The following is a 19989-nucleotide window of genomic DNA, read 5'->3' as shown; positions in this document are numbered from 1 at the left end:
GTGCTGAGCCGGGTGGAGCTGAGCGGAGGGGTTAAGACTCTCAAAGCCTTTTAGATCCGCTCTTGTCACATTCTCGGTGGTGTGACAGGCTCTTGTCACCTGGGCCAGCTGGAGTCTTGCCTAAAGACACTGAGATAGTACTGCTCAGTCAATGCAGAGATATAGGGTCAGCTCGCAGAGAGAACAAATCCAACCTCTTCTTCTTCTCCTTGTTTTATTTATGTATTTATCTTTCAGAACTGTTTTTTATTTGAATATATATCTTAAAATAATTTATTCCTGCGATGCAAAACTGAATTTTCAGCATCATTACTCCAGTCTTCATTTTGTGATGGCCATACAAAAAATAGGGTTGTCTGTGTTTTAGAATTTGTTTGGGTGTATGGGATGGCCTGGATGAGTGTCCTTCAGAAATCATTCTAATATCCTCCTGAGACCCAGCTATGGAGTTTTTGCCTCTGTAGTGGACATTATATTTTATTGAATTTCTCTGAGACCTCACATGACACAGTTTTAAGTCTGGATGTCCTGTACAGAGCACATTTCAGGGCTTTCCAGAGATACCAAATGATTGGATGTTTCACCGTGACCACTCCCTCTCCTTGGTTTTTAAAAATGGCTGACATTAATTTAGTGATAAAATTGTACATCCTTATGGAAATATGATAATATTTTGTAATTATCATTTAAATCTGATTAATTTTCAAATTGTTTGTCATAAATCAACATCTCAGGAAAATGTTATGGGGTTTCAAATCAAAATATGACTTCCTGTTATGAAACAGGACATCATTTCATACATGTCCACTGTAGAGGACACCAGGACTAAAAGCATGTTTATTATGCATTTTGGGAGACAAAATAATTGAATAGGAAAACAAATTATATATCAATATTCTTATGAGATATTAGATATTATTATGAAAATCTGGCCAATTACTACTCCCATTATTACACTTCTTTTTTCAACATGCTGTCCCAACAGCACTTTAATATGCAAATTAGATACAGTGTATAGATAACATTGTGCTTAATGGGAAAACCAGTTTATGGCATTTTTACACACATATTGCATAAAGCAAAATGGTATATCAAATCATTTTGTTATATATTTTATAACATAGTTGAGAACCATCCTTAAACAAAGTCAGGTATAAAAAAATCCTGAAACCTAAAAATTGATTGTTTTTGCCTTTTCATGTTTATTCTTGTCATTTTATTTGTAGAAAAACTGAGTCCTGGTGTCCTCTACAGAGGACATAGCATAACATATGAATAAAATATCATTTTTCAAAAATGTTATTTTACCATTTTTTTCTTATGCTCTAAACCAGTGGTTCCCAACCCTGGTCCTGGAGGCACCCCAACACTGCACATTTTGCATGTCTCCTTTCTCTGACACACCAATTTCAGGTCTTGAAGTCTCTACTAATGAGCTGATGACCTGAATCAGGTGTGTTTGATTAAGGAGACATGCAAAACGTGCAGTGTTGGGGTGCCTCCAGGACCAGGGTTGGGAACCACTGCTCTAAACAATGTAATGACATAAAAAAATACTAAATTCACAAAGCTTTTTATTTCTGGTTCTCAGAAGGATTTGCTGCTCAAGGAACATTTCTGATTATTATCACTGTTGAAAACAGTTGTGCTGCTTAATATTTTTGTGGAAACCATTCTGGATTCTTTGATGAATAGAAATTTCAAACGCACAGCATTTATTTGACAGAAATCATTTGTAATATTCTAAATTTCCTTAATGTCACTTTTGATCCATTTAATGGATCCCTGCTGAATAAAAGTTTTAATTTCTTTAAAAAACAAACAAACTTTTAAACAGTAGTGTAGGCCTATATAAAGACTTCTAAAGTCATTTTCGTCTTTTCAAGGCTTTTACATGCCACAAAAACTTTTTCTTTTAATTATCTTCATTTGCGAGCTTTTCTTAGCAAACATTCATGTGTGCAAGTAACTGCAATAATGTTGATTAATTGATCAGCATATAATAGAATTTAATTACATTTTTAATTGACTGCTAGTCCTGATTAAAACATTTAAATACTGAAAACACCAGCAAAATGGCAGCACATAAAGTATCTGAGATTTGAAGTCGCTTTTGCTGCAGTCAAATATATTGCACCGATGTCCCCCATGCTATTTATCTATTAATCATACTGTACCTAGAACAGATTGTTCCAGAGAACATATCGTAACTCACTTCCAATTAGCTAGCTTTGAGAGTGAATTAATCAATTTTGGTACTTACTGTTATCATTATCATGATTTAAGATTTTCATTAATATTAATAAATATTCTTGCATTAAACAGTATACTACTAATACAGTTTATGTATCTTAATATATATTTATATTTGAACATATATGAACACTTTATGTTAAGCTTTACATGTGCTGATATCTCATTAATGAATTTTAGAAATAGCTTTAACCATCTAGTATTTGTCGATGCAGTGTATCAAAGCCAAAACACCTTTTTTCCTCCTCATTTGCTTGAGTCTATTTATATTGCTACCCTAATAGTTATAAATAGTGAGACTAAATGTATCCACCTTTTATCCTCAGCTCATTTCTCTCTGTATTTGTCGTAACACTTGCATTCTTTGTGAATTTCTTCTAGATGTTTTAAAAAAAAAAAATACCCCAGCTTAGCGCCCGTAACCATATTTAGTTGTGCTTAATTCTCATTTTCTGTTTATTTACTTTTATTTGGCTAATCTTTTAATACCAATACTCCTCGTTTAACGATTCATTTACTTTTTTTGTCTCGGTCTGACCACATTTATACAGCTGTTGGATCAGTCAATTAAGGATTTTACCACCAGCTGGAAAGGCATACGCTTGTAGCCGTTCCCTAATTAAATTTAGCTGTTTTATGACTTAATATGCTGCGGCTGAGCTTCATGAAGCCATCATAAAACTTTCATGAATTTTGAAAGAAAGTTTCAAACTTGCCTTTCTATTTAATGTTTTTGTATGTTGGCTGCTGTTGTAGAATACATTTATGCAATTTTTTTAAAGGCCTGCACCCTTTTTGTTCCACTTTGCCTGTTGCCAGCTCTGTGAAATTGGGGATTAACCCCTCGGATAATGGCCCTGATGTCCAGTTGAGTGGTTTAAAATGACTGGCTGCCTGAGAAACACACTGATGCATACATGACTTACACCCTCTGAGCTCTCGCTGTCTCCCTCTTCCTCCCACCCTTCCTATTTCCGCCACCTCCTCGTATGTCACGACTGTCCTTCCCACCATCATGCACAGAAACGAAAAGTAAAAGAAAAAGAAAGATGGCCTTGTTTCCCCCGTCCCCTCCAAGAATAATATCAGAACCACCTCTACGAAAATAAGGAAGAGCATACATAGACGTATATGCATGGGTGTTTGTGTGCAAGTGTGTGTGTGTTTACTTGACCGGAGGAACCCAGTCACTCCAGATCTGAGTGTTTGTGGGTGACAGGAACTGTAAGCGGTGGTGGCACTCTTTAACACTCTATCCTCAGAGACTTAGGCTGCTCTGGCCTCCATTTTTTGCACATTTCTTCCCTCCAATCCCATTACAGGCCTAACCTTAACCTTACTACTACCACTTCTTACACCTTCTATTTTGGTGCGGACGAAAGCTGGACTGCAGTTAGGCTGTAAACTGTGAACTCAGTAGCTGCGATGTAAGACAGGGTTGATAATATCACGATGTTGTGCTCCTGGTGCTGACACATTGATGGATAGTGGTTATCAAGCCTTATTCAAGCAATTGCTTCCAATCATGTATAATCATCTGAAGAACAGTGTTAGATGATGTAGTTTTACAGGGATTTTTTTTGCTGACAATTTCACTGTAATTGAATGCAGTCCGAGAGCTTCATTTAAAGCCATCAGCCTACTTTTGGAGTGCGTGAAAATCCTTTTTTTAAAGTCAACATCAAAATTGACCCTATTAAGTTTCTGGTCATGTTGTGAATGACAAATCGGTGCACAGTATTTTATCATTCACATCCACTTTCACTGTCCAATCAATTTCAGAAGTATAAAATCAAGATACGCCCTACACTTTAAATGTCCTGTTTCACTTGTCAAACAAAAGCATGTATTAAAATTAACTCTTTGATTTGTTAGTTATTGCAATGAACTTTAATGGCCATTTTAAATCAATCAAAATATTGCTCTTGCATGAAGCCTTTCCCAAAATATGAAATATTTGCACCTGCACTTGCGGTCTGTATGGTTCACTAAGGTTACGTGAACCTGCTGTCTATTATGTGTTTCTCTTTTTTGTCTAACAAGCTTCAGATGCTTCAAGTTCCAGTGAAGCAGAAAATCTGATTAGTCTGACTTCATTCTGTCTCATTCAGTGTTTAGCTGTGTTACACGTCTGTCAATTGTGTTGTTTATGTTTATTGTTGTTTTGCACTTGATTGCCCAGATTGTCATGTAACTCGGTCGGCCAACGAAGAGATATTAATATTCATTGTTGGTTGCACAGTTGAAGTAGTTCTGAATAGTCACATGAAAAGAACTGACTAATTTGGGGAGCCTGGGGTGCAAAGTGCCGTTATTTACTGAGCCATTACTACTCATTGTCAGAGAAAAATAAATTGGTCTTAGGGGTTGAAAGGGAATAGATGGAAAGATTCTCTGATGTTAAAGGGATAGTCCATACAAAAATTCTGTCACCTTTACACTCCACGGTACAAAAGCCACTAGGGTGGTATCCTTTCAAAAGGTGCTAAATTGCAATGTTTACGTGCTAAGATGTTACCATTTAGGTGCTAATATGTACCTACAAGGTAGTAATACGCATCCTTTACAAGGTACAAAGATATACAATTTGAAAAGGTTCCACCCCATGACAGTTTTTGGGCCTTTTTTTCTGAGAGGGTATGTTGTTCCAAAAAAGCTTGAATTTTCTTTCTTAAGTGGAACACAAAAGGAAAGATTAATAGAAAGGACAAAAAGCACCATACAAGTCATAAATTGGTTTATATGACTCATATTCCAAGTCTTCTGAAACCATACTATAGCTTTGTGTGAGTAAAAGTGCATCACATTTTTAGGTAAACTATCCCTTTAAATCGCTAACATTGTTCAGTTTTTGTTCTTTAGAATGAGTCGAACGACTGCATTATAGGCAATCAAATCAAAAAGCCTCAAGCGAAGCAGTTGGAGGCTAACTTAAAACTATTAAAAAGAAAAAAAAAGTCACTTGTCACTGTCATTCTCTTCTTCTTTCAGTCTTCCAGGTAAGGTGTATTTGTACAAGTGGACATGGGAGAGGCAGAGGATTGATTTGATCTTACAAGCCATCAGGTTGAGAGGAACTTTCCTAAACATGACCTGAAGTGTGCCGGCCCCGCAGCAAACGCTGCTGTCACTATAGTGAATGGGAGCTGTCACGCAGCAGTCGGGCCGATGTGAGCTGACAGCCTGAACGCTCACAAAACAAATCATGGCCCCATTTGGTAACACTCCACGTCCCTGCGATTTAGCCCAACCAGGACGGCTTCTGTGCTGCTCATAGAGGATGCTAGTGGGGAAGTCTAGACTATTGGGGATATCTTTGTGTGTGTATGTGTGAATATGTAGGTGCATGTGCCGCAAGAAGTTGCGTCTCTGAGTGTCGGTGAAATCATGGTTAGTGAGAGATGTTAGTTCATCTACTCATGAATTGGTCTATGGGAGAACCTTACAAAGACTAGATAATTTTTATGCTAAATTTAAGCATTTTTTATGACCATTAAAGAAATAGTTCAAAAATTAATATTTGCTGAACATTTACTCCAGGCCCTCCAAGATGTATATGAGTTTGTTTCTTCATCAGAACAGATTTGGAGAAATTTAACATTTCTTGCTTCATTTGAACATCACTTGCTCACCAATGGATCCTCTGCAGTGAATGGGTGCCGTCAGAATGAGAGTCCAAACGGCTGATAAAAACATCACAATAATCCACACCACTCCAGTCCATCATTTAACATCTTTTGAAGCGAAAAGTTGCATGTTTGTAAGAAACAAATTCATCATTAAGGAGTTCTATTTGGACTCTCATTTTGACGGCACCCAGTCACTTACATCGATATGCCAGTAGGTCGCAACAAGTCTTTATGAGTAAGTCACTGAATTATTTACTCAACCAAATCAATCAAAACCACTGATTTATTCAGGAACAAAACAAGTGGCTGCCTTCATGTACAGTATGAGTCACTGAATCATTCACTCAGCTGATTGTAAAGCAAAAACAAAGTAACATATAATATAGTGTCTAAAATGTAAGTTGCTCAATATTACATTTTCCTGTATTGAAGTGTTGTATAAATGCAATATTGTTACTTGCTCAAACAGTCGTTGCTAGTTTGAATATGTGATTTTTTAAATTGGTAACAGTGACTTAGACACATTGCAGGCTACTCTTGCTTGTGTTGCTTTAATAACAAATATTTATAACTAAATAACTATGAGAATAATTGTAAAATAATAATTAAAAAAAAAAAAAATTTCCTCTTCCAATTTTTTCCCAACCCTTTTAACCCCTTAAAGGCCCAGGAATCTGCAGATTTATTTTATTTTTTTTCAAATTTTTTGCAATACTTTGTGGGGAAATCTGTCAAATTGTGTGAAATAGATTTGGTTAAATAGTACAAAATTGTTAAATCTTGGGCCTCGCAATCAGGAACTAGATGCTTCATTTTAAGGTTTTCATTTTTGTGTGCAAAACAACTTTAAATTGTTTAAGTAGTGTGACTATTGACAATCCCTGAAATTGCTGGTAACCTCTTATGCATTTCGAAGAGTCTTAAGATTGATGTTAAATCAAGTGAAGAATTGCATTTTCATGGAGCGCAGCATCAAAATCTAGAAATTCTCACTCATCACGGAAAACCTAACTTCATAAAAGACGCCTACCAGCACAAACCCTGACAGAAGAAATTGACCATAGCTTTGAGTTGTTATTACTGAGGTCTTCTATCTCCATAAAAAGTAATTTAAGCACTAAATGTCACTAAAATGCCATTCTGAAGCAGGTGACATGCATTGGCCAGCTCTGATGGCTTGAGGCTGATTGTCTGCTGGGCTACAGCCATCACCTTTATTCGCTAAAAATGAATTATCTGTTTGGCAGCTCCATTTTCCACTTTATTATTCAACTAACTCACAAAATGCTAATTAAATGAAACAATTTAGTAACAAAAAAGAGAAAAGTGAAAAGAGGAGAGACGATGATTGTGTTAAAGTGCTTTACACACTCACTGGGTGATTTTATTTGGCAGCTAATAAAATGAACAGAAAAACATCGTGATTAAAGGGTTGAACAGTGAACACCTGAGCATCTCTGCTATAATCATTAAGATAGAGAGATGGGGGAGGAGAGCTAGACGAGGCAATGTATTGTGCTTGAATGTGCACAGAGGAAAGAGAGAGAAACTATAAACACAAGACACACTCAGCTGGGAAGAGGGGGGGAGCATGGGGTAAATCTCACAAAAACTGTCAAATATTGACTGGGTTGCATTTCACCCCAAAATATAAAAACTAAATAAAAAGAAGCCAATTTTAGGACTGTAATTGCATCATGACATTATTTTCATGACAGTTAAGCACATTAACTCACAATTCTCAGTAGCCTTCAGTAATGCAAATAAAGGAATCCCATTCTCATTATTGCAATGCAATAAAAACCAAATTAAAATTGTAAAGTATATTTGTGTGTATACATGGTAGTATTTGTTGCTTTAAGATGATTTTAACCATTGTGTCCAGACAGGATGATTTACATTTACTGTATTAATCTGAGCCTCCTGTTCAGTCGTTGGCTGTGTTTGGATTGACATAATAACATCATTGTTATATTTCTACAGTATGTAGTTTGTAAACTGTGCATAGTATGTGAATTGCCTATATTTATAGAATACCAGGATTGCAAAAATGTGAAGCAAACAACAGAGCACACTTCGCACAATACTGTATCCCACAATGTGATGCATTTAATTTGACAGTTATTTATCATCTCTTTTTTATTGTCTTGTTATTTGATTAGATAAGCAAAAAATAAGGGAACATTCTAGGATCTATCAACACAAGCTCAATCAAAACAGAATTTGCTGTATAATGTTGATTACAGCAGAAAATAATTTAGACATGGCCCAAATTTAAATAACTGTACACCTCAAACATTATTGTTTTTTTAATTAAATGTAATTGCCTTAACAAAAATAAGACCTTCATATTTTGTCCCTTAAACCCTCCAGAGACTGGAACTTCAATTGCGAGTTACTGTACGTATTTTTGCTTTAAGTCGAAATGATTTTTTCTGGTAATCAACATTATGCTGAAAATAATGTTCTGTTAAGCTTAACTTTTGCAGCACGTTTTAAATTGCAAAATGCAATATAACAGTTTTTATTGATAACAATAACTGGATGGCACTCACATGGAACTTAATGTGGTCATACTTAATGTATGACAACAATGTGGCATACTACTTTTTAAAATGTTTGTTGTTAAATAATGCCAACTGTTTCACAGTAGTCTACTATTAGTGTGAGCTACAGTAGTATTTCATTCCAGACATTGCTATTCTCTCTTTATGCAGAAACTTGTGGTCTGTTTCTTGCATCTACTGCAACTGTACTAACTAGGGTTTGTGTATTGTACGTTGTCCTCCTCCAGACTCTGTTCAGGAGAAGCAGCCACCCGTTAGTCCAATGAATAACCGGAAGGAAGACATGGAGATCACGTCGCACTACCGGCAGCTCCTGCGGGAGCTGAATGAGCAGCGGCAGCACGGCATCCTGTGCGACGTGTGTGTGGTCGTGGAGGGCAAGATCTTCAAAGCGCACAAGAACGTGTTGCTGGGCAGCAGCCGCTACTTCAAGACGCTTTACTGCCAGGTGAAGAAGGGCTCAGAGCAGCAGGCCACCATCACGCACCTGGATATCGTCACAGCTCAAGGCTTCAAGACCATCCTTGACTTCATGTACTCCGCCCACTTGGCGCTCACAAGCAAGAATGTGATTGAAGTGATGTCGGCTGCCAGCTACCTGCAGATGACCGACATAGTGCAAGCATGTCACGGCTTCATCAAGGCAGCGCTAGACATCAGCATTCGCTCCGAGCTTGCAGATGAACTTGCGGATATTGAGATGGGCAATGTGGTGAGCTCTATGGGAGGCGGGGCTGGGCCCGGTGTGGGCGGAGCCTCGGAAGCACTGGCGTCCATGATCTCGGCCCGCAGTTCCTCGCCGTGGATGGCCAGACGCACCAGCCCGGCAAACTCATCTGGAGACTCAGCCATCGCTAGCTGCCACGAAGGCGGTAGCAACTACGGCAAAGAAGACCAGGAACCCAAAAGCCATGAGAGCCAGGAGGATGCTTGTTTGCAGCCCTTGTGGCCTGCTGATTACCGTTCTGTCCAGGTCAAAGAGGAGCAGGTCTCCCCCTCCAATTTACAAGATGGGGCTGGCCGAGGAGCACAAGGCACGCCTGGGGAGCAAGGTGGACGAGGAGAGGGGGGCTGGCAACCCCCTGGCACGGGCCGCAGGAAGAACCGCAAAAACAAGGACACGGTCAGGCACATAACCCAACAGAATGAAGGGGACAGTCGGACAGCGTCACCGCTGCCATCCATGCTGTCCAATCCAGGCTGGAGCTACGGCAACCAGGACATTCCAGGTAGGATTACTGTGTACTGGTTGCTTTATTGCTTCCTTTATTACTGTCATGATATCACATTGTGAAAACATCATCGAGCCGATTGTTGACCTTTCATCAAAGGATGTTTGGTCTTGCAGAAGAGACTGAATATGCCTACTATATAGTACAGGAATGGGCAACTCCGGTTATGGAGGGACACTTTCCTACAGAGTTTAGCTCCATCCCTAATCAAGAACACTTAATTTTCTAGTAATCCTGAAGACTTTGGTTAGATATTTCAGCTATGTTCAATTTGGGATGGAGCTAAACTCTGCAGGACAGTGCCCCCACCAGGACCGGAGTTGCCCATCCTAGAAATAGTAGGTGCAAACTGCATGAAATAAGTAGTATTTCTATATCCTGGTATTCATGAAACAGTACACATCCAATGGACACTTTCCTATCCCACAAGGCTTCAGGAGAGGAGTTGTAAATGGCAGTGAAGCGATACAGCTGACATTGTAGGTGTTGGATGTAAGAGTGTCCGGATTACATTAAAAAATAATACTCAAGTAAAGTGCAGATACTCAAAAAGTGTACTTAAGTACAATACTCAAGTAAATGTACTTAGTTACTGTCCTCCTCTGTTCGTACTACACTCATTCATACTATGTGGACCATACTTTTTAACAGTCACAAAGTTTGTTTCTCATCGTTGCGAGCACTGCCTCGTGGATCCCGTGAGAGTCAGGTCTTCTGTAATACTTTGCCACCGTGTTTGATTGTATAATTCGAACCCAGATAGAAATAGAACTCTGATGAAGTTGAAAATTATTGTTGTAGCACTAATAGTATAGCAGCATGACAAACTACAGATTGAGGTGGGGAATTTGGGGTTGAAAAAACTAATTTCCTCATTAACATCGGAAAGACACATGGGACGCGAGGCAACCTCATCAACCTAAAAACAAAATCCGTGCTGAGGAACAGATCACGCCAGCAAGCGGGGATGAGGCCCTACCTGTCTCGGATACTGTTGCTTATAGGTATGTAGATCATTAAAAGTGTGGCAGCTCTAATCTCTGGTGTATTTGTGCAGGCCGACTGTGAAATGGGCACACACACACTTTAAGAAAACAGGATAATTGAATTGACCTTGGTGGCGGTATGAGGATTAAATTGTATGTGTGTGTGCGAGTGTGTTGGGACGGGGGGTGCCCCAAGGTCTTCTGAAGTGTGGAGAAGAAGGGATAAAGTGAAGGAGAGAGGGAGGGGAATTCGTGGAGATCTGCATCAGCTTAGCGTGAGTTTACCTACTTAACTCTCGAGGCACTCTCTCATCCTCTCTGTTTGCCAGCCCTGCTAACTGCGGCTCCAACAGAAATAACTGCACTCGCTGACCCAACCCCACAGATCAAACATCAAGTGCAAGACTCCACACATCTAAGTACACACTGGCTCACTGTACTGCATACACACGCATGCTCACAAAAGTCACACCCGTACCTTTGTGTGCGACACAAATAGTACACATTTATATTCCTCACGCACTGGCCCCTATAAGCCAAACTAATATGCTAGTCAAGCTTTTGAGGTCAATTTAATTACGTTCTAAATGGAATTGAAACATTTTCAAATCTAAAATCATCCCTCTTAACCGTGTGTAAATCTCAGTCCGCTAAGGAACCGAGGACTTGCAAAACGGCAAATTGCTTTGGATGTCATTTGATAAAATGGGCCGATCCTCAGTGAAGATGAGAATATTGCTTGGTACACAAAACAGGCTCAGGCTTGGACGAGTCAGATCAGGGTGAGAGAAAGATGGCATGTTCTGAAAGCCCTCATGCCCTGCTTTGGGTTTTGGACTCAGCTGTAATTTTCCTACTGAATTGGTGGATTCTTGAGGAGTTGAGGCAGACATGTGTGTCCAAAGCCTAAGCGAGCAGCTACTGTGGCCAGGATGGTTTGCTTTGTTTAAATAAACAAGGATTCTTTTTTTGTGGGTGTGTATTTTATCACCCACCTGTTATATGTGACATGAACATGTTTAAATCTCATTTAAACAACATGACAGCTTTAGTAATTAGAGGGACTCTATAAATGCCTTCATAAGTGATTTCTGTCCGTGCTGAGGTCCAGTCAGCAGCTAGACTTTTCTCAGATTTGGTTAAAGGGCACAGGAAGTGTCTAGTTGCAGGAGTAATGGTTTGCACGGTTAAGGTTGCCGTTTGCTGACAGCAGTAAATGGGATCTCAGGATGCTGATGTCCAAGATGCATTGTGCACAGACTAATGGTTTTAAGAAGCTTGTAATTGGTGGTTGGCATGTTTATAGAACTGTATATCTAAATTACCATGCTACTGGTATGAATTTCTGGCGAGCAGCAGGATATTTCTCAACCTGCACTTTGTGAAGTGTGTGTGTGTGTGTGTGTGAGAGAGAGGATATGGTTTTTAACATGATTAGGCAGCCAAGACCAAAAAGACAGTCAGGCTACTGTCTAAAGCTTCTGGCTGCTTCTCTTGTCTGCTAAAATATTATCCTAATCATCTTATCGATACGGTTTCCTTCATGAATGTTGTAAGATAAGACTCAGATCATGCTATAGGGACTGTTTGCATACCAGTTATTCTTTGCACATGTGCTTAAGTTTCACTGCGCCCTTGTTCAGGCCCCTGTTGAATGGACATTCCCTTTCAGAGCGCCTTACTGACCACTGACAAACATGAGGCATCAAGCCATCACAGTTCTAGAGAGGGGATGTGAGGTCACACTGGATGTTTAGCAGATGTTTGCAGGTGTTGAAACTTGTTGCAGAATATGCAGGCGTTATAATGGGCAGGTGTCCTGGAATACAGATTCCCAAACTTTGGGGAAACATCACAATATTACAGTCAGTATGGTTTAAATGGTTTACATTTTTGTTTGTTGCATTCTGCTAAGTTTAAAATAGTTTTTCTCAAATTACACGTTTTCTGGATTATATTTATTTTAATTTATTTCCAATGCATTTTTGCGGACACTATTCCATATTGCGATTTGATTAAGTATACAGCCCTACTATTGGTTTATTCATCCATATTTTCCCAAATTCCAAAACATTCCACATTGTACAGAAAATTAAGTTTTTGTGACTGGATTCTGTGATTCCGTTCATGTTTTTTGTCAAATCATTAGATAATATTTTAGATAACTTGCGTAGGTGTACTAGAAACATATTTGGCGCAAGTGCGCAAAGAGAGACACCAATGTTTAGCCAGCACATTAGAAGCATACATTAGCAATGTACAAACATACAATGCTGTTTTATAATGTTCTTGTATTATTTTGGCGGGAACAAGGGGGCAGTAGAGTTACTCTCAGTTGTCTGTGGCAGAAAAATCGATGTTTTGTTATTTACTTAGCTAGCAAGTTAGTATAGCTAGTACAACAGGAAAGTCTCTTCAAACATTTTCTCTGACAGTAGTTGATTTGAAAGATAAAGCTGACCATAGAAGAAGAGTTTACGCTCATATCTGCTAATTGTGCCCCCCTTGTGGCAACACTAAGAATGCAACATGATTTTATTGTCTTATATGGTATATTGCTTTGTGAATTAAGTGGACTCAACTGGAACACACTCTCATGGCAATTTAAAACTATTTTACATATTGGCAAATTGGTGGCTGATTTGTATAAACTTGTACGAATTAATGTGTACGTTTTCATATGATCTGCTTATGCCATATAGGTTTCCGTACAAATCACATCGTATAAATTAATACAAAATTGTAAAATATTCATGTTTTGTTTTGAGACCAGGTTGTAAATGGAGCATGAAATTAAGCTAGATTTTAGTAGATAGATTTGTTTTGCTTTCATGTCTTTGTGTAAAGTATATTTAAGTCAACCTGAGTCTACAGCAAAGTTTGTGAGAGAAGCTGCTGCTATCAACGATGCCTGTGTTTGTTTCTTTGTTGTCATATAGTGCTCATCTTTCTTCCCATCATCCTACACTTTTTTGATGTTTTTAAAAGTAGCTATATCAGTTTGTCCCCACCCATTTACATGTGCTATGATTTCATTACTCATTATCAGGAGTGTGTAATGTAGAAGCTCAGCGCTCTTCCAAAAGCCAGACCTCTTTTGAGCGAGCAGCAACACTCTTCGCTTACAAACAAACCCACAATGTCTGTAATACAGACCTGAGTCACAGCTCCATGTTTCATAGACCCTTAAAACAACACTAGTTATTGTATCAGTATTTTTTCTACAGCCTGTGTCTGATGCTAGAGGCCTCTACAGTTAGCATTAGCATGACACTCGTTTGTCAGGTCAGAAAATTACCACCAAAGAGTGACATTTCAAAAGGAAATTTACCCAGCGCGTCTCTGATGCGATGCCATGGTATCTGTGTGTGAAAGTGGCTTGTTAGTTTGAGTGTTGTTCGTGTTGTAGGTTTACTCCCTGATGAAGAGGGGGTTTCTGTGGTTGGCTGTGGCTGTGAACTTCACGCTGTCATCAGGGGGATTTTTTAGACTGGTCAGGAAATGGTCACTGATATTTTATTTTAGATTATTTGTTCATGAGCATAGCTATCACTTGATCAGAAAGAGATTAGGAAAATAAGATCATTGTGGCCTTCCCCTTTCCACAGCAAGACGAGACAAAAATCCCACATTTAGATCATTCACCCATGCATATGGGTTGTTGTGCTGTTGACGTGTTATTCTGTTTTAAAGTTGTTGTTAAAAGGGAAGTGTGTGCTTTCTTAAGTATCTGTATTTATTTGTGTACAGATGCAGATATGTACATGTGGCGATTGAGTGCTTGTATCTGATTTCAGAGTGTGTATGTGAAGAAAACACACACATGTACACAGATGATAATGAAGCGTCTGACATGTATAAACAGTGTTGAAATATTTAGCAAGTGTTGTGTGTTTAATAGAGCAGTCTATGGCATAACTTTGCACTTGTCTCAATGAGCGGCTGACATGTTCACAGCAGAGCTCATCTAATCTAATCCTGTTCATCATAGCAAACACACATACACATGAACTTCAGCTCAGCCTCAACACATCACTTCTATTTACTCTCCTCTGAGAATTTAACCTCTGGCCTCTCACCCACTGCTCTATAAAAACTCGCTCATTCATGTATTCATTCACTTATTCATGCCTTCGCTACTCAATCAGTCCTTTACTAACTCCTACTAATTAATTTATTTATTCTCTCACTCATTCATTTATTCACTCACTCATTCATTTATTCACTGACTGATTTTTTCATTCTCTTACTGACTCATTCATTCATTCACTCACTCACTCACTCACTCACTCACTCATTAATTTTTACCTGTTCATTTGGTCATTCAATCAATCACTCACAAATTCATTCATTCACTGACTCACTCATTCATTCATTCTGACTCACTCATTCATTCATTCAGTCATTCACTCACTCACTCACAAATTCATTCAATCACTAATTTTTTTTATTCACTCTCTGACTCATTCATTCTTTTCTGACTCACTTATTCCTTCCTTCCTTACTTCCCTCCTTCCTTCTTTTCTTCCTTCATTTATTTGTTAACTTAATGACTCATTCGTTCAGTCATTCATTCACTCACTCACTCACTCACTCACTCACTAATTTATTTATTCACTCACTCACTAACTAGTTCATTAATTCACTGAATCACCCATTCATTCTTCCTGACTCATTTATTCACTCACTCTCTGGCTTACTCATTAATTCACTCCATTATTCATTCATTCATTCACTCACTCATTCCTTCCTCCCTTCCTTCATTCATTTGTTCACTTAATGACTATAACTCACTCTCACTTTCTCACTCACTCACTCACTTGTTCATTCATTCATGCACCCTCCATTCATTATTCACTCTTTCATTTACTCAGTCTTTCTTCCATTCATTAATGCAATAATTCATTCATTCACTGACTGACTGACTGACTCATTCACTCAGTATTTCATTTATTAATTTAATATTCAGTTAATATTCCATTCAATGTCCTTCCGATTCTGTCGTCATCCTTCTCTCAGCCCTGTGTCTTTCCTAGCTCATCAGCTCTATCTCTCTGTTTTTACACTCGCTCTCACTTCTCTTTCTCTGGGTCTCTATAGTCAAAAGGTGTGTGCTTGAAATAATGAGAGTGAGGCCCCTTTAACCCCCATCCTCTTACCACTCTCCCCATAGTATTTACACCTCATTAAACCTGAAATAGCTTTAATATTTAAAACATCGTGAACAGATCTCAACCCTCCCACCCTCAACACCTCTGGATTTTTCCCCTCCCTCGTCGCTTTCTCCCAGTTTAATAATCTACTTTCATATTTCCTTCCTCTCTATTAAAACCAAAATAGATTTCATATTTCACAAGTTAAACTTTTACTTTTTTCTTCTCGCACTCCATCCCTCATCTGTTTCTTTTTCCTCCCTCTCTGTCCCTCGTCCGATGTGCCTTCCTATTTTCTTTTGATTGAGACCCACCATCCCACTAGATGTCCTTTACAGTTATCTTCTCTCTCTTTCGTTCTCTTGTTTCTCTGTTTCTTTCTCTCTCCCTCTGTCTCCCCCATGGCATTCTGGGTTGTCCCTAAATGTAGCTGAATGCTTGTTTGTTCTGGGGTAAGGCGTCATGTCAGACTGTCAGACAGAGTTCTTGTGTTCCACCTCGCTCTATGCCATTCTCTCGCCTCTCTCTTCAGTCTCCCTCTGTTCCTCCCTTACTAGAACAAGTCTCTTCAACTACAATAAGGTGAACCAGGCCAGATAATTAGGTATTAATTGGTCAGTGTATAGAATCTTTAAAGGTTAGTTTAAGTACAGGTAAAAGGAGTGAAAGGGTAACACTTTAGTATAGGGACCAATTCTCACTATTAACTAGTTGCTATGCCTATTATTAACATATTGGCTATTTATTAGTACTTATAAAAGCACATATTCTGCACGACCATATTCCACATCCCTAATCTATCCTACCCAATACCTAAACATAACAACTACCTTACTAACTATTAATAAGCAGCAAATTAGTAATTTATTGAGGCAAAAATCCTAGTTAATGGTTTGTTAATAGCAAGAATTGGACCTTAAAATAAAGTGTGACCAATGAGAGAAATCACAACACGTATTATAGCATCTGTTGGAAATGAAGTCTTGCCGTTCGGTTACAAGATCCAATCTTTGCTTGTATTTTGTGCATTAATTTGAACAGCTTTGAAAATAATTGCAAAAATAATGTTTATCATACATGACCCTGAAAAATAGCCTGATTTGTACTAAAGAGACAACATTCAGGACTGTTTTGTGGTCAGATTTTATTGATTTGACAAATGCAGTTTAAAAATAAGCTTGGCAAACAGCTTCGGAATCTTTCTTCTTTCATGTAGTATTTGCAACAATTAGAAATAGCTGCCCCAGGGAGTTACCAAGATGGCCACCAAGTCAGCTGATTTGCCTAATTCTGAAAGGGAATATTCTGGGGGTTTTTCCACCTAATGTGAGTTTACTGTTTGTGTCAATTACAACAGTCAGAAATGTTTTTTAAAATTCAGAGAATAATCACATAAAGTGCTGTGAGTGTGTAGCAGGAAACTCTTCCTTTATTTGTTGCTGTTGGTCAATTTATAATTTTTGTTGTTGTTCACGTTTCAGGTTCACTAACTGTTTTTAGGTTCTTCCCACTGTCCTTGTCTCTCTTTCGCTCTCTTTGCTTGGAAATGACATGTCTGTCACTCCTCCACACCTCCCACCTGTGTGTCTCACTGTCTCTTTGAAAGTGAACACTCTTGACTTTATCATGGACAGAAAAATCCAGACTTCCTCATGGTGGTGTTCCCTCCTGCTTCAGTGCTCTGGTCTCTGAATACCCGACCCCTCCCAGAATCCTTTACACATGCACTATATATAGACACTTTGGCCTCTAAAACCAAGAGGTGCCTCAAGCCAGGGCGCACCACGGTGTCTCGGCTTTGGCCAGTGAAGATGACGATGATAGCAATGCCATTTTCCAAAACGTAAGCACCCCCTGCCCTTGGAGCAGAATGCCCAAGCTACTCAGCAGAGATGGAGGGATGGTAGAAGGTTCCAGTTTTTATAGCAGATCATCCCCTTCCAGCTCCTGTGTTGTATCAGTAACAAAAGTGGCCCACTGCCCATCTCTGCCATCTGGGCTTCTCCCCAGTCTCATGGGGCAACACTGAAAAGATGCCCTGCCAGCAAAAATTTTCTTTGAAACAAAAGTTTGCACATGACAGATGCACGTACATTTACTTTTCTGTGCTATTTTGGGGGACCATTTGATTGATATACAAAGTAGATTGGATCTACTAAATCCAGCCTAAAACTCAAATAATCTGCATGATCACCAAATCTCAATGTGTCTGTGCACAGTTGATACTGTAACCACTAAGCCATGGTTCTGTCGTTTACTTTTTTCATCACTTGTTGGGAATCGGTCCAAAACCAATCCTCACCCACTTGGGTAAATATTTCCTTACATTAACCTGTTTGAGGGAAGACCATGGTCAACTGGTTTATTGCAAAGTAAAAAATGTCTTGAGAGGAACACAATGAGACAAGCCACTTAGTATCGTGATGCACTGTTTAATGGAGGATAATCCCATTAATCACAATGCACAGGGTGGGGGGAATGTGCTTCGCTCTCGTCACTCACCATCAGAATCAAAGCTGGTCTCCGGATGCAGTGGATGTTACGGGGATTGTCCTGCTTTTATTCAAAAGTTATGCTTGTGTTTCTTACCTTTTTTATGGAGAGGGCCTGTCTGCACTTGTGACAGACACTGAAACATGTTTAGAAAGCTTGAAGCATTGGACAGATAAGAATGTATAAAGATCAGCTTTGAGCGTGTGGAAAGAGCTGGATCAGTTTTAAATGGAGAAGGAATATGGCAAGTTGGATTTTGGAAAGCACAACTATAGGGCCCTATGATTTCTGCTATGTGAAAACGCAGACAGAATCGTGGAATCCAGTCAAAAAAATGGAATTTACTGTATAATGCGGAATGTCATGGAATTTGCCAAATTTTGGATGAATAAATCAAAAGTAGGTCACTTCATGAGCATTTACCATTTCTTTTGAGAAAAACGATCATCATATCCAGGAGTGCACATAAGTTTTTCGGCCTGGTTCTCATAAGAGAACCTAGAGATTTGGTTTGGTCCTCACACTGCACATAGTGTAACCCATTAAATACAACTATAAAAAATTAATTAATCGTAGTGATAATATTGTTGCACTTTATTTATTTAGTTTTTTTAAATAAAATAATAAACTAAATAATAAAGTGTGATAATACTATTATATTTGTTTAAATAAAAAGGGAGTATTAAATACAGATACAACTATTTTATAGTAAACTTAAATATAAAATGCTAATATTTACTTCTTTTTTAAGATGAATTTTCATCATTTTCAAACTTAAAATCAGCAGGCTTTTATTTTGGCGGGTTGCCGGCAAGTAAGTATATGCGCTTCCGGGTTTAGCGCTGCCGACTGAAGGAGAACCTGGAGATTTGGTTTGGTCCTCACACTGCACACAGTGTAACCCATTAAATACAACTATAAAAAATAAATTAATCATAGTGATAATATTGTTGCTCTTTATTTATTTTTTAAATAAAATAATAAACTAAATAATAAAGTGTGATAATACTATTATATTTGTTTAAATAAAAAGGGAGTATTAAATACAGATACAACTATTTTATAGTAAACTTAAATATAAAATGCTAATATTTACTTCTTTTTTAAGATGAATTTTCATCATTTTCAAACTTAAAATCAGCAGGCTTTTATTTTGGCGGGTTGCCGGCAAGTAAGTATATGCGCTTCCGGGTTTAGCGCTGCCGACTGAAGCGCATCAGTGAATGAAATGTCAGTTTTGCATTGTGCTTTGAAAACAGCAGCGGGTAGCCTAGATTTATGCTTTCAGTTTGAATAGAAATCTTATACAGTATTACAGTTTGTCGATCTAAAATGGTAATTGTGCATTAACAGCTGTCAACCATGTCGGTACGCAAATGCGCTTATTTACTCAGCGCATTTTTTATTTTGGTCGCGCATGCGGACCTGTGTACCACTTATGTGCACCCCTGATCATATCATATACAAACAGAAACCTAAAGGTCTTCACAGCAACCCGTCAAAATAAAAGTTCAGTTTAACTTGAATAAACTGTGACAGAAATTTTTTGACAAAAATTGTTGACGGTTAGCGGAAGTGAGAGAGAATGTTTCATGATAACATTGTAAAAATAAATATTTGGATATTTTTCTTACAAAAACGCATCGATTCACTACAGGAGGGCTTTATTCAGCCCC

The 19989-nt window shown here is 38.4% G+C and overlaps 1 protein-coding gene across 3 annotated transcripts in view; it reads left to right on the top strand.

The window, feature by feature from the left end:
- Positions 1-19989, top strand: part of LOC107697004 (zinc finger and BTB domain-containing protein 46-like) — a 75049-nt gene that overhangs the window by 18274 nt on the left and 36786 nt on the right. For all 3 annotated transcript variants that reach the window (XM_016497611.1, XM_016497612.1, XM_016497610.1), the window contains exon 2: positions 8677-9678. In XM_016497611.1, coding sequence (XP_016353097.1) covers positions 8712-9678 — 967 coding nt within the window. In that variant the 5' untranslated portion in view covers positions 8677-8711. The remainder of the gene's footprint in view (positions 1-8676; positions 9679-19989) is intronic.

The sequence above is a fragment of the Sinocyclocheilus anshuiensis genome, unplaced genomic scaffold, assembly GCF_001515605.1.
Source record: "Sinocyclocheilus anshuiensis isolate Anshui unplaced genomic scaffold, SAMN03320099.WGS_v1.1 scaffold130, whole genome shotgun sequence".
NCBI lineage: Eukaryota > Metazoa > Chordata > Actinopteri > Cypriniformes > Cyprinidae > Sinocyclocheilus > Sinocyclocheilus anshuiensis.
The sequence above is the reverse complement of the archived record's forward strand: the minus strand, read 5'-3'. Positions and strand labels throughout refer to the sequence as shown.